The sequence below is a fragment of the Hordeum vulgare genome, chromosome 5H (assembly GCF_904849725.1).
Source record: "Hordeum vulgare subsp. vulgare chromosome 5H, MorexV3_pseudomolecules_assembly, whole genome shotgun sequence".
Lineage (NCBI taxonomy): Eukaryota > Viridiplantae > Streptophyta > Magnoliopsida > Poales > Poaceae > Hordeum > Hordeum vulgare.
In genome coordinates, this window is record NC_058522.1 from 547,965,934 (window position 1) to 547,978,367 (window position 12,434).

Sequence of the window (12,434 nt, forward strand, 5' to 3'; positions counted from 1 at the left end):
CAGAAAGCATGCTTGCCTGAAGAGTTGCATGGTTACATTACTTGGCTGATGCCAGATGCTACTGCAACAACACAAATACAGGATGCAAACTCACCAGATCTTCAACAGAATCACAGCCACCTGTTGAACATGGTGAAACAATCATTTAGAGCTGCAACCAAACCTTCTAAACGCCCACATCTTTTCTCCAGCCACACCAAGCAACTTCTTAAACAGTTAATAAGATGAAATATTTTACCAAAACAAAGGGCACACGCAACATGCGCACCACAAAGACCTAGCAGCGCATTGCATTGAGCATCAAAATATCTGTGACAACAGCACTCACAACGCAAGAGGGTCTAAGAAGAATCGCGTTACAGATAACATCATGGGTTTTCTCTGAAAGCAGAAAAATACAGTGTCAAAACTGGATTCTCCAGGTGAGCCTAGGCGTTCTGATAGTGATGCAGCTTGTAGAGCAGAACTTTTCCACCAGCATGCCCGATGGAGAGGAACCCGCTCCCTGGGCTGAAGTCCAGGCACCTCGGGTACTGTAGGCTGAATCGAGGCCCCGGCCAGTTCTGGTACACGGTGAAGGACGGGACATGCACGAGCCTCATCCCGTTCCTGTCCCTGCCTGAGCTTATCGCCAGGATCTGGCCGTCGTGGTTGAACTTCATCTGGCCCGTCTCGGTCGTGAGGTTCTCGATCGTCTTCAGCGGCTTCCTCTTCCCTCCAAGGAACTCGTCCCTCTTGTACACGTTCACGATGCCGCTGCTGGAGCCTGTGGCGAAGTAGGAGCTGTCCTGCGAGGTGCAGAGGGAAAGGCCAGACATGGAGCCTTCGTCAACAGCCTTGTGCATACACTTCCTTGTCCTAAGATCCCAGTGGTAAACATGACCGTCCCCACCGCTGCTCAATAGCTGGTTCCCACCATCCGCAAAGGCCAGCGAACGCACGTTACCATTCATCTTGAGGGTTCCGATGAGCTGCTTGGTTTTGGAAGATATCAGGAGAATGTACCCCTCGTTACCGATAAACGCAATGGTTCTTGAATCAGGGGATATCTCAAAGCTCTCCAGGCTTTTCTCCTCACGCCCAGTCAAGGGTCCAATCTTACTAACAGCAGCTTTCACCAGGTCAAATGAGTAGAAGAACTTCCTCCTGCCGGAAAGGATCACCTCAGAGCCATCAGGTAGAAAGGCTGCCTTCTGAATTGGACAGTCCTCGACAAATATGCTCTGGATCTTGGGGTTTCTCTTGCCATCAATCTGGAAAAACCTCAGATGTTTGTCCAGGCCAGCAACAAGCATCAGCTGTCCATTGCTATGGAACTGCACTGAATTGACAGGACCACTGGAAGGCTCCTGGGCATTCGCATCAACAAGCCTTGAGTAGTCCAGCATGCCAGGCAGGAGCTTAGCAGTGCCCTTGACAACGAGCTCATGATTGTTCCGAAGCACATTGTCAACTCCACCTTCTTCCTCGTCGGAGTCGCCATCACGGAGAGGAGCCTTACGGTCCATATCCGCCCAGCCAGTGAAAGGGTTCAGGTTGGCGTGGTGACCGCGCAGCCTAGCCTCATACTCCCTGCCAGAGATGACGCGCTCATCAGCCTCCTTCCTCAGCTTCCTGAGCCTCGCAACCTTCACGATGTCCACCACGGTGCTATCCTCCTCGTCATCCACCCAGGCGGGCTTCCTCCCCTTGTCCACCACCTCATCCTCACCGCCCAGGTCCTCCTCATAAACGGGCAGGTCGTCGCCGGCAGACCGATCAACAAAGAACAGAGGGCCTTCATCCTGGCCACGACCCGGCACGGCAGCCGCGGCCTCGGTGCCGAACTCGAGCGGCGCGTAGATGTTGCCGAACAGCGAGCTCTCCAGCAGCTTCATCTCGTCGGCCTCCTGGCTCAGCCTGGCCTGCAGCGCCTTCTTCTTCCTCCTCCGGTCGTTCTTGCGGCCGTCCGGCCCGGGCTTCTTCCCAGCCTCTGCGTCCGAGGCGACGGGGGAGCCCATGGCCTCTTCGTCGTCGCTGCTGCTGTCGCCCTTCTCCAGCCGGCGCTTCGGGAGCGCGTTCTGGGATATCAGGCTCGTCATGGCGCGAGGAGTCCTGCGGAGTACACCAGCGGATTAGGCGACGGTGCTAACCCCGGCCGCAAATGCGCAAGGAGGATGGATCCATGGGTTGTGAGGGTCCGTGGGATTGAACGAATCGCTTGGTGAAAACGGGATAGCGAGCTTCGTACCTCGAGGGTCGGCGGCCAGGCACCGCGGACGGGTTGGCGACGGCGGGGACGGAGACGGAGGCGGCGGCGCGGGGGTGGTAGAGGCCGTGGTGCTTGGTTGGGGGATTGGGGCGTCGGCGGCGGGGGTTTGGAGAAATTTAGGGCTGTCGATCGCTTGCTTCTAGTAGGCAAGGCAGGCCGCTCCCCCAAATTCGGCCCACAGACAAGGTAGGGCTGTCACCTGGACCGCAACTGGGCCCATCAAGGAGCCCGCGAGGCCCTCCCACCTGAAGCCCGCCCGCCTCAACACCTGAAAGGAAAACCCTGAAGTTGGCCTAATTTTATTTTACCAGGGAGAGAAAAAAAGAGAAGAAGAAACTGTCACCTTCTGCTCTCCCCGCCTCGCCCAGCGCCGCCGGCCGGCCGCCCGCCCCTACTGCCGTCCACCGCATCGGGGCTGCCCGTCCCGACCTCCGCCGCGACCGTTACCTACCCTTCACCGGCGTTCCCCAACCTCCGCCGAGCGCCCTCGCCCTGCCCTGCCCTTCCCGAATCTCGACGACTGACGGCACCGCTACGGCTCGGCGCCGGGAGATATGGTGAGTCCCCTATCTTCTGTTGCTTCTCATCAGGCTTCCGCTCGCCAATTTAGGGCCGCGCGTCAGAGGAAGGGGGGAAGTTGCGGCGTTGTTGTATGATCCAATGCCCAAGTGCTACGTAGATCGCATTTCATCAGATTCCCAAGATAATAACCCTGCCAAGTGTAAAGATCATCCTTCCTTTCGCAATTGTACTCTTGTTTCGTTGTTATGTGCAAATTGCCTGTTGGAAGATGGAACCTTTTGGACATGTTTTCTTCACTGACCTCCTGTAGATTGTACTGTACAGTACTTGTTTAGGATGTGATTGGTTTGTTTTCTAAGCCAGCAAATTTAGCACTAGGGTTTCAATGTAGTACAAAAAGACAGGCCTTTCTTGCTATGGATTGGTTTTCTTTTCAGTTGGACATGTTTCCCTGAAATCAGGGATTAGCCCAGTTTGTTCCTTTGTAAGGTTTGTTTACATGCCTTATATAAGGGCATGGAGCACCATGTCTAAAGCAGATAATATTCCCTGGCCTCCCTTTGCACTGGTTGTACCCCCTTCTTGTCGAGCGCAGCTACAACAGCCTTTGAATCCAATCTGCTTGGGCGAAATTCCCAGGAACATTCCAAGGAGTTACATTGTTATTATTTTCAGTGACTAGGAACTCTGCTAGTGTTTACGAATGTTCTCTTTAATTCAATGGGGGGTTGTGCCATGACCATGACTGTTTTTTTTTTTTTTGCATTCACAAGTTCTTGAATTGTTCATTGAGAATACCTCCAGGAATAATTCAATGGGCGGTAGAAAGGCTTATTGAGAATAACCTTAGATATGCATCTTTGAGATCTCTAAATTGTTTTTGAAGTCTTGCCGCTGTATCATTGTTTTCACTTCTTATTTCAATTTTCCCATTTTACAGGGTTTACGTACCAGACGGACGACTGTTGCAATGCGTAGTGGTGACGAAGAAGACTTTGACAATGATGGTGATGATGATTACAGTGACAAAAACGATTATGATTATATCTGCAAGTATGACTCTAGCCACAATCATGGTAGTGGTGATGACAAGAGCAGTGATGATTACAGCTGCACCGACGACGATAGCAACGATGATGGTGATGCTATTGACAATGATGATGATGGTGATGGTGGTGGTGATGCTACTGATAATTTGTGTGCAATATGTGACAATGGGGGGAACTTGCTATGGTAAGTTGTGCTTCCTTCAGTTGATGACCAAAAACACTACTGATTTTATGGGTGGACCGTTTTGTGATTTCTCTTTTTCTGTAAAAGACTTGAATTTGCAAACATCCCCAATATAGTCAATTAATACATTTAGTAATCCTGTAATGCCCTTAACTTCGTCCATGTTTCAGACAAATTAATGTGGTTCCATATTTCTGAAGTATTTGAAAGAATGTAAATGTAGAACCTTGAAAGCCAAGTTTGAGAATTTCTTAAAAAAACAATTGAAAGCTTTCGATCTGTGTTAGTCAAGTGGTTTTAATTAGAGTTACTTCTTCAACTAACCAAAAATGGAGACGGGTGTTAGTATGTTATCTTGTCCTATGAATCTGTAGCAAGTTCAAAAGTCTTGAAGACATGTAATTCAATGGGGCTATCCATGCATATGGTATGAGTGTGGCACTTCGTCCAAAATAAATATACTACTGTAGGGAGTGAGTGAGCTACAGATTAATAGGACAAGATAACATGTGGTCCCAAAGGAAGTGTTATATATACTGATCTCTCAGATGTCATGTTAAAGACACTAGAAGATATCATTTTTGTTGGAGATTGTAAACGTAAATTTCTCTACTATTTTTCCTTGAAAGAAACTGGGCACTGATAGCGTGAGGGCTATCAATTTCGATTTGTTGACATTTGACAATAGATCATATACCTACTCTCATGGTTTAGCCTTCATTATTTGCTTTGATCATCTGATTATTTCAAGAATAACCTCTGTGCTATGGTATCTTTGGAGCAATTTGTGTTTCATGCCGGTTACTACTATTGTAACCAGCTTCCCAGATGTCCTGGTAGGTACCGGCATTAGTAATACCAGCCTTTTTTTAATCTTGTTTTGGAAACTATTTCAAAAGAATTCAAGAACTAATGGTTCTTGCGCGGTTGAGGGAGATCAAAAACTTGAGAATAACATGGAAGAGAGGGAAAAAAAGGCTTCTTACTGGAATTCAACCTGCTGTGTTTTGGGGATTTGCCAAAAAACCAGCAAATCGAACAAATAAGACATTTTCCAGTATTTCCATGGAGAATTCATTTCGGGCCAGTTATAAACTTCTAGCACATAGGTAGATTTATCGAGTCAATAATTTGATTATGTCTTCTATTTTATGTAGCTGTGAAGGAGAATGTAAAAGGTCCTTCCATCCGAGAGTAAAAGATGGAAGGGAATCTAATTGTGAAACTCTTGGTTTAACTTCTGCACAACTACAGGTAGTTACAAAGTTCTCATTTATTGGTCCAGCAGCGTTCTAATTTTCCTTGCTCAAATTTGTGACTTCTGTTTTTTACATACTTACAGGAAATTGATCATTATCTATGTAAGAACTGTGAATATAAGCAACACCAGTGTTTCAGTTGTGGAGATCTTGAGCCATCTGATGGGCCAAATGCTAAGGTAACATGTTGTATCTTTCTTACAAGAATGTGGCATGTGGTTTGTTGAGATCACAGTGTCCTTTGTAGTTCTGCGGTTCTCATTCAGTGACAAGTCTCCCCTTCTTGCAACGAGTATGCTTGTTGCTTAATTCCTGTTTATGTAGCACCTTTCATGCACCATGATACCCTAAATGTACTTGTGTTCATCCTGTGCCTTACTAAGTGAAAAAATTTAAATCCAGTTCCTTGATGTCTTCGTTCACATGTATTTTGAATTGTGGGCAACTGAGGCCTATTGATATTTCACAATGCCTCACCCCTTTGTGCTGCTGTGCATCTGATTGATGCTCGTGGCTGTGATCCTCGAGTATGTTTAGACATGATTCAAAGTGCCCCCTAACCATCTCTGTCCTTTTTAAATATCTTAGTGATTCTACTTCTTCCTTTTTAAAGCATGCATTCTTGTAGGTGTTCCAATGCTACAAAGCATCTTGTGGGCACTTCTACCACCCCACTTGTATTGCCAAATTACTTGAGCCTGATGATACTGATGGAGCTCGCGAGTTGGAAAAGAGGATTGCTGCTGGGATGTTATTTACATGTCCTGCACATTGGTGCTCAGAATGTAGAGCAATGGAAGATAGTAATCAACCAGAACTTTGGCTTGCGGCCTGCAGGCGCTGTCCAGTGTCATATCACGAACAATGTTTCCCAAGGTACTCTGTTATCCAGATGAGTTGCTTTTCGCTTATGTGATTATCTCGTTCTCATTACATATAATGATTTACCACAGAAGCATTTCCTTTGAGAGAAAGCGTGGCACAAGTGTACGCGCTTGGCACCTGGGTGATAGAATTATCATTTACTGCGGGTATGTTAGTTCTTACTTGTTTGTTCCAATAAGTTTCTCTGAAGTTCCTTCTCAGAGCAACTAATTTCTGTTAAAATCTTGCAGACGCCATGAACTAGAAGCCGCTCTTGGAGCACCCAGCAGAGACCATATAAAGTTACCATCTAGTACAAAAATGGATACTGTTGGAACACATTGCATGGGCCAAATAAAGTCAACTGCCGTTCCAAAAATTCATAGAACAAGAAATCTTGCTAAGAAGAAAACAAAAGTGACTGATAAAAGGGAAATGAGCACCGATCGAGGTTCAACAGGAACTGCAGAGTTGTCAAACAAGGTATGTCGAGAAGAAGTCGACCAGATCCAAACATTGGATATGAATAACTTAAGGGAAGATAAGATTCCAAATGAGCGAGGTGTCCTCGAGAAAGAGAGCATTCGTTTAAATCAAGCACACAGTGATGTGCTAGAAAAGCTTATTGTCGAGGAACAGGCTGAAGAGGATGAAAGGAACACCAAATCTGGAAAAGAGATAGAAACTCGTAGTGGAGAAAATACATGTGTGGAAAAAGAGAAGACTCCTGAGAACAAAAGTAATAAATTTGGCTTAACTAACGGGCGGTTTACCTCTGGATCTGATGGTGACCGAGAAGTTGATGGAAGCCATGCCTGCCAGCAGGAGCTGAAGAGTCCTCACTGCAATGACAATCACAAAGCAACAGGAATTGATACTTCAAGTGACAAGTCAGGAAAGAGACAGAGACGGGAGGAACAGGCAACTGACGGTAACATGTTGGACTTGGAAAGGAACAGAGAGAAGTTTCACATGGAAACTGGAAGAGAGGCTCATCAAAGTCCTCAGCGTCTTCATAATGACAGAAAACCAGATGCTCATCAAAGTTCTTGTTCTTCATCATCAAAAAATCACCCTCTGTGTAATGATGATCGGAAATCTTCAATGACTTCTGAATACAAATCCAGAGAGGGAAGAGGATCAAGTAGAGAAAAGTGGAGGAGTAATATGAGAGAAAATTCTTATAGGGGCGAGTCACCCTTGGGGAGAAGAAATGCTCAAAATAGATCAAGGAGACATTCTCCGGGAGGGCGAAGGATGGAGAATCGTAACAGTCCTCATAGAATCAACAACCAACACAGATATGAGCAACATCGACACGATGATTATTTCGAACGTCGTGACAATTATTTCAAACGTCGTGATGTTGATACTGATGGAAGGAGCTCTAGTCATCGCAAGGATCATTCCAGTGATTGTGGTAGGAGGAGGTCGAGTCATCGTGAGGATCATTCCAGTGATGGTGGTAGGAGGAGGTCGAGTCATCGTGAGTATCATTCCAGTGATGGTGGTAGGAGGAGGTCGAGTCATCGTGAGGATCGTTCCAGTGATGGTGATAGAAGGAGGTCGAGTCATAGTGATGATCATTCCGGTGATGCTGATAGAAGGAGGTCGAGTCATCGTGAGGATCATTCCAGTGATGGTGATGTCGGTGGAAGGAGGTTGAGTCCCCAGCAATCAGCACTTCCTTCTAGTAATTTTGGTACTAGTCTCAGCCCCCCTTTATGTCCGAGCACTGAATGTGGTGCTAGCAGAAGGCATGGTTCCCCTCCGTATCAGAGAAGATCTGAACATGCTGCTAGTGGAAGCCGTGACACCTATGTGAGGACCCCACGAGGATCAGGCTCTGCAGACTACAAAATGGAAAGGAGAACGGCTCCCCTTCACCACGATGCGCCCATTGTCGAGTATGACGAGCACACCGGTCTTGGTGTCCGTGGGCACCCCGCGGTGGGCATTCCTCCCGTCAATACATATTCTATCCGAGGTGACTCTCCTGGTGCATATGGACCTGAAACAGATGCCGGCGTGGGCGAACGAAAAACATCCCGTGGTGGGCGTTTCGGCGATCATGGAGTGAGGCCAGATTATGCACGAAGCAACAGCATGAGTTCGGAGGATAGGGCTTTTGCTGCAGGGTCCGTTACAGATAGGTATGGCCTGCACCTCGATCGAACAAACCACCCAAGAAGAGTTGACGGTTATCTGCCGGATTACCCCATATGGTAGGTTACTGCTGTTGTGATTCTCGTGTTGCCAGTCCCAGTCAGCCTATGAAAAACCCTGCAGGAAACCAACAGTCAAACCTCAATTAGCCGTGAAGCGAAACGGATACGTCGATCCTTAGTTTGTCAGAGTGGTTGGACAGCAACCTTTGACCCAAGGTGGCGTCAGCATACCTTAACGAGTGTGTTTGATGTTCGCCTCAGATCTTGCTACTTGTCTATTAACAGAAATGATCTGCTTAGTTTGGGTTCGGTTGCTGGAGTGTGCTTGTTTTGTAATCTGGTGTGCCCACAGAAGTAAGCAGAAGTGGTTCAGACAAAAAGAGCACCGAGCAAATGGGAGTAGAATCCACTGAATGTCAATGGCAGCCTAAGCCTTTGGTGGTCTTTTCTATTGATGTGTAGTTGGTGTGGGTTAAACTGCAGTTGTTCCAAACTTTTTGTTTGAGAGATTGTTCCAAATTTGTATGTACTCCAGACGTGTGGGTTTCTTCAGTTAGATATGCTAGAGTTGTAGTGTGCCGGCCTCACTGAGGGCGATGTGTTCATGTTTGTAAGATAGTGAATGGTTGATCCGTTGAATCTGCGACTGTGATTGGTACCGTTTTTCTCAGGATGCTAAATCAAAATTTGATGTGAACAAGTTTTGTCGATTTATTTCTTGAGTCGCCGAGGCATCAAGGGCATGTAGTTTTTGCTTCGTACAGTTGTTATATGAAGATTGAGTTTTTTTGTCAAACAAAAGTTCTCACTTACGCTGGCTATCTACCGGCATACTCTTCCCACTACTTGATGAAACGATCACAAGAGTATCTGTGCAAATGATATTTACCTCGTGTTCGGCTATAACATCAACCCTTGAATTCCAAGTTGTTTGGCGTTCAAATTCAGTTCCAACAATGCACTTCTCGGACCCAGAAAGTGGAACTGCACCGCTTCCATGGTTCTAACACTCCCTATGTCAAACGATGGAGTGTATAATAACTATTATTTGGAAGTTTTTCACCACTCTGTTATGAAATTACCTAAATACTTGTTGTTGGAAAACACTGATACAAATACCCCCAACTACAAGTATTATGATACAGAGGAAGTACATAGATAAACACTTGTTCAATTCTCAATCTAAGATAAAAAAAAAGTACATCCTGCATGTGTCATAGCCCATATGATGCATTGCTTCAATATTTTGTTGACGATATAAGTGCATTCTCATTTGGTCATGTCGGTCGCTCTATATCAATGGCAGTGTATGAAAATAGCATTTCCTATATGCTACATGGGTATGATACTGCCGGATAGCCATTTATGACTCGGTATGGAGAAGGTGGCGTCAATCGATACTAAAATATTTGGGACACAACCGATACCAAAATATCAATCGATACCTTGATAGGGTCGGACAATATTTAGAGGGATAGAAGGAAATAATTACGAAGAATACATTATCTCTTCCTCCTTAATCTTTACCTACTAATAAAGCAAATAGTGCTTCTTCCGTACGTCATCCAAATTGCCTTTAAAGTTGACTAAAATTAGACACCAATGCCAGCTATAAATCATAAAAAACGCTTTAAACAGGAAAATCTCCGGACTGGGCCGGCCCATGTAGGCACCTCTTATATTACGGTCTGGACGTTGGAAAAAGATGCAGCACACCTGTTTGGGCCGGCCCATGCGTGGACGCCTGTTTTTTTAGTTTAGTTTTTTTATTTTTCTTTTCAGTTCCATTTTGTTTTCCTACTTTAAATAATTTAGAACTTCAAACAACTTTTCTCAAATTTAAGAAACTGAGAATTTCGAAATAAAATATTCAAAAAAACATACTTTTTTTAGAATTCAAAAACCACTCAGGAGTTTTGATAAATCTTTTCATATAAAAAAATGTTAAAACTTTGAGAAAATGTCCATAAAATAAAAAAGTCAACGACTTTAAACAAAAGTCCGTGTAAAAATCTTAAAAACAGTTCGTGCCTGTGTTTTTAGTCTCATTTTTTATTTTCACTTTTCTGTTCCATTTTTTAGTTTAAATAATTTAGAACTTTGAAAGACTTTTGCAATTTATAAAACTGGGAATTTTGAAATAAAAGTTTGAAGAAAATATAAAATGTTTGTGAATTCAAAAAATGCTCAGGATTTTTGTAAAAATATTCGCATATTCAAAAAAATGTTCATAATTTTGAGAACAATGTTGGTGAAAACAATAAAAGTCCATGATTTTGAAAAAAAGTTTGTGTGTTATTTTTTGAGTGCAATTGAAGAAAATGTTTGCTAATTCAAAAAATGTTCATGCATTTCAAGAAATGTCCTAAGATTTTAAAGACATAATATGATCAGCATGATTGGAGATTATAATTGTTTTTCTCCCGTTGCAACGCACGGGTCCTTTTGCTAGTAATAATAAAGCATCGATGGCTTATGTCGTCCGTCGTGGCTATTTTACAGAAAAGTCCCTATCTTTTTGCATAATTAACCCGAAGTCCATCTTTTAGTCATAGCCGAACCTTTTTTGCATTTTTTTAAAAACCCTCTGATGTTTCAGGTAATCAACCCGCCCTCCGTATTTAAGTCAGCCATAACGTTTTTTTTCGTTTTAACAAAAAAACCTAACTTTTCAGTTAATCAATCCACATTTTATCTAAAACAAAATTATCCATATCTTTTAAACCGTAACTTCGATTTTAACATGTTATATATGAAATCTGATTAAAAAATGTGTAGAATCTGAATAGGATGTTATTTTTAGCTGTTGAATACTTCTTCAATATTATTTTTGATGCAAATTTAATCTGTAATGCACGGTCCTTTTTTTCTCTCTTTTCGACGACGATACGAATTGTAATAAATATCCATTAAATTAAAACCAAATTGAGAGGAAAGAAAATATCATTAACCACACATGCACATCTTTGAAAAACCCCGTGGGGAGAAACACCATATTTCTCATCTTATTCCGAGTGACTGTACATTCAAACGCGTTTTCGTTGTGTGGGCACTGAGGCCATCGTCGGCAACACAAATGTGATGCCATGTGAAAATATATTGCGTTCAGAGCATGTGTTATTTTCTCTTCCGTTGTAACGCATGGGCTCTTTTGCTATCTCTGTCTAATAATAATAGAATAAATAATGTTTTTGGTCGTCCGTCATTAAAAATACCCTTCAAATTGGTAAAAAAATACCAACCAATACCGTCTATAAGTTGCAAAAAACGATTCGTTTGGATTAAGTGGGCGCAAGTTCCGCTTAGTTCATTTAAATCAATGCACCCTCATTCTTATACAAACACGAGTGGCCGACTGTTTAGAGCAGCACTTGTCCAACGATTAGACCTGGGTTCGAACCTGGCTTCTTTCAAATTTAGCATGTTATAAATATAAATCGCTCGGAAAAATGTGTACGTTATAAATATGATGTTATCTTGCATGTTAATCCTTTTTAAAATTATGTATATCTTGCATCCTTTATTAGTACTTTTCTTTTTTATAAATAAACCTACATATATAATATATGTTTCTTACTCCCTTCTTCATACGCTGCTTAGTAGCATAATTTCGCCTGTCATTTCGTTCGTCTGTTGTATATAAATAAAGACAGAAAAGAAAAGAAATATCTTTCATTCGACTTCCTTTTTTTCGGTTTATTGGCGGAACGTCTCGCACATAAGCAATGGGCTCAGCCCTTCGCCAAAGTGTAATTGTGCATTTTCCTGCGGTAGTAGGCCCATGGTCATTGTGCGATGAAGAATTCTATAACAGTTACTTCGTCCAATCATGTGCTACTAAAGATACGTCTTATCTAGGTGTGTTATGTCCGAAGTTCCTCAATTATGCGCCTCTTCTATAGTGATTGGAACACATAATTTTGTAGCAAATCAATGTACCAAAGCACGTATGTTCCAGACATTTCCTTTTTGAGTTTTCAAAAAAACTTAATGCTTTTTTTTTGAACATTTTGTTAGATCCCACCACCATTTGTTTACCTAATTATTATTATAGTAAACATGATTATTCATCCTTTATTTGTTGTTTTTAGTTCACTATGATTTGCAACCAGTTATTCATTTATTTGTTTTTGTAAG

At 43.3% G+C, this 12,434-nt stretch overlaps 2 protein-coding genes across 2 annotated transcripts; one reads left to right on the top strand and one right to left on the bottom strand.

Moving 5' to 3' along the window:
- Positions 1–232: 232 nt before the first annotated feature.
- Positions 233–2,338, bottom strand: LOC123452712 (U3 small nucleolar RNA-associated protein 18 homolog). Its single transcript, XM_045129422.1, has 2 exons — positions 2,231–2,338; positions 233–2,094 (listed from the first exon to the last, which is right to left on the bottom strand). The coding sequence occupies exon 2, from the start codon at positions 2,079–2,081 to the stop codon at positions 429–431; it is 1,653 nt and encodes a 550-aa protein (XP_044985357.1). The 5' UTR covers positions 2,082–2,094; positions 2,231–2,338; the 3' UTR covers positions 233–428.
- Positions 2,339–2,613: 275 nt separating this feature from the next.
- On the top strand, positions 2,614–8,994 carry LOC123452711. Its single transcript, XM_045129421.1, has 7 exons — positions 2,614–2,808; positions 3,714–4,006; positions 5,164–5,260; positions 5,349–5,444; positions 5,894–6,141; positions 6,219–6,296; positions 6,381–8,994. Exons 1-7 carry the CDS (start codon positions 2,806–2,808, stop codon positions 8,356–8,358), a joined length of 2,793 nt encoding a protein of 930 aa, XP_044985356.1. The 5' UTR covers positions 2,614–2,805; the 3' UTR covers positions 8,359–8,994.
- Positions 8,995–12,434: the final 3,440 nt, after the last annotated feature.

What these genes read in the sequence shown, in the direction of transcription:
- LOC123452712 (XM_045129422.1), bottom strand. Translation starts at nt 2,081, where the DNA reads ATGACGAGCCTGATATCCCAGAACGCGCTCCCGAAGCGCCGGCTGGAG.
- LOC123452711 (XM_045129421.1), top strand. An exon ending in TAACTTCTGCACAACTACAG is followed by an intron (nt 5,261 to 5,348) that starts GTAGTTACAAAG and finishes ACATACTTACAG; the next exon opens with GAAATTGATCATTATCTATG. An exon ending in CACGAACAATGTTTCCCAAG is followed by an intron (nt 6,142 to 6,218) that starts GTACTCTGTTAT and finishes GATTTACCACAG; the next exon opens with AAGCATTTCCTTTGAGAGAA.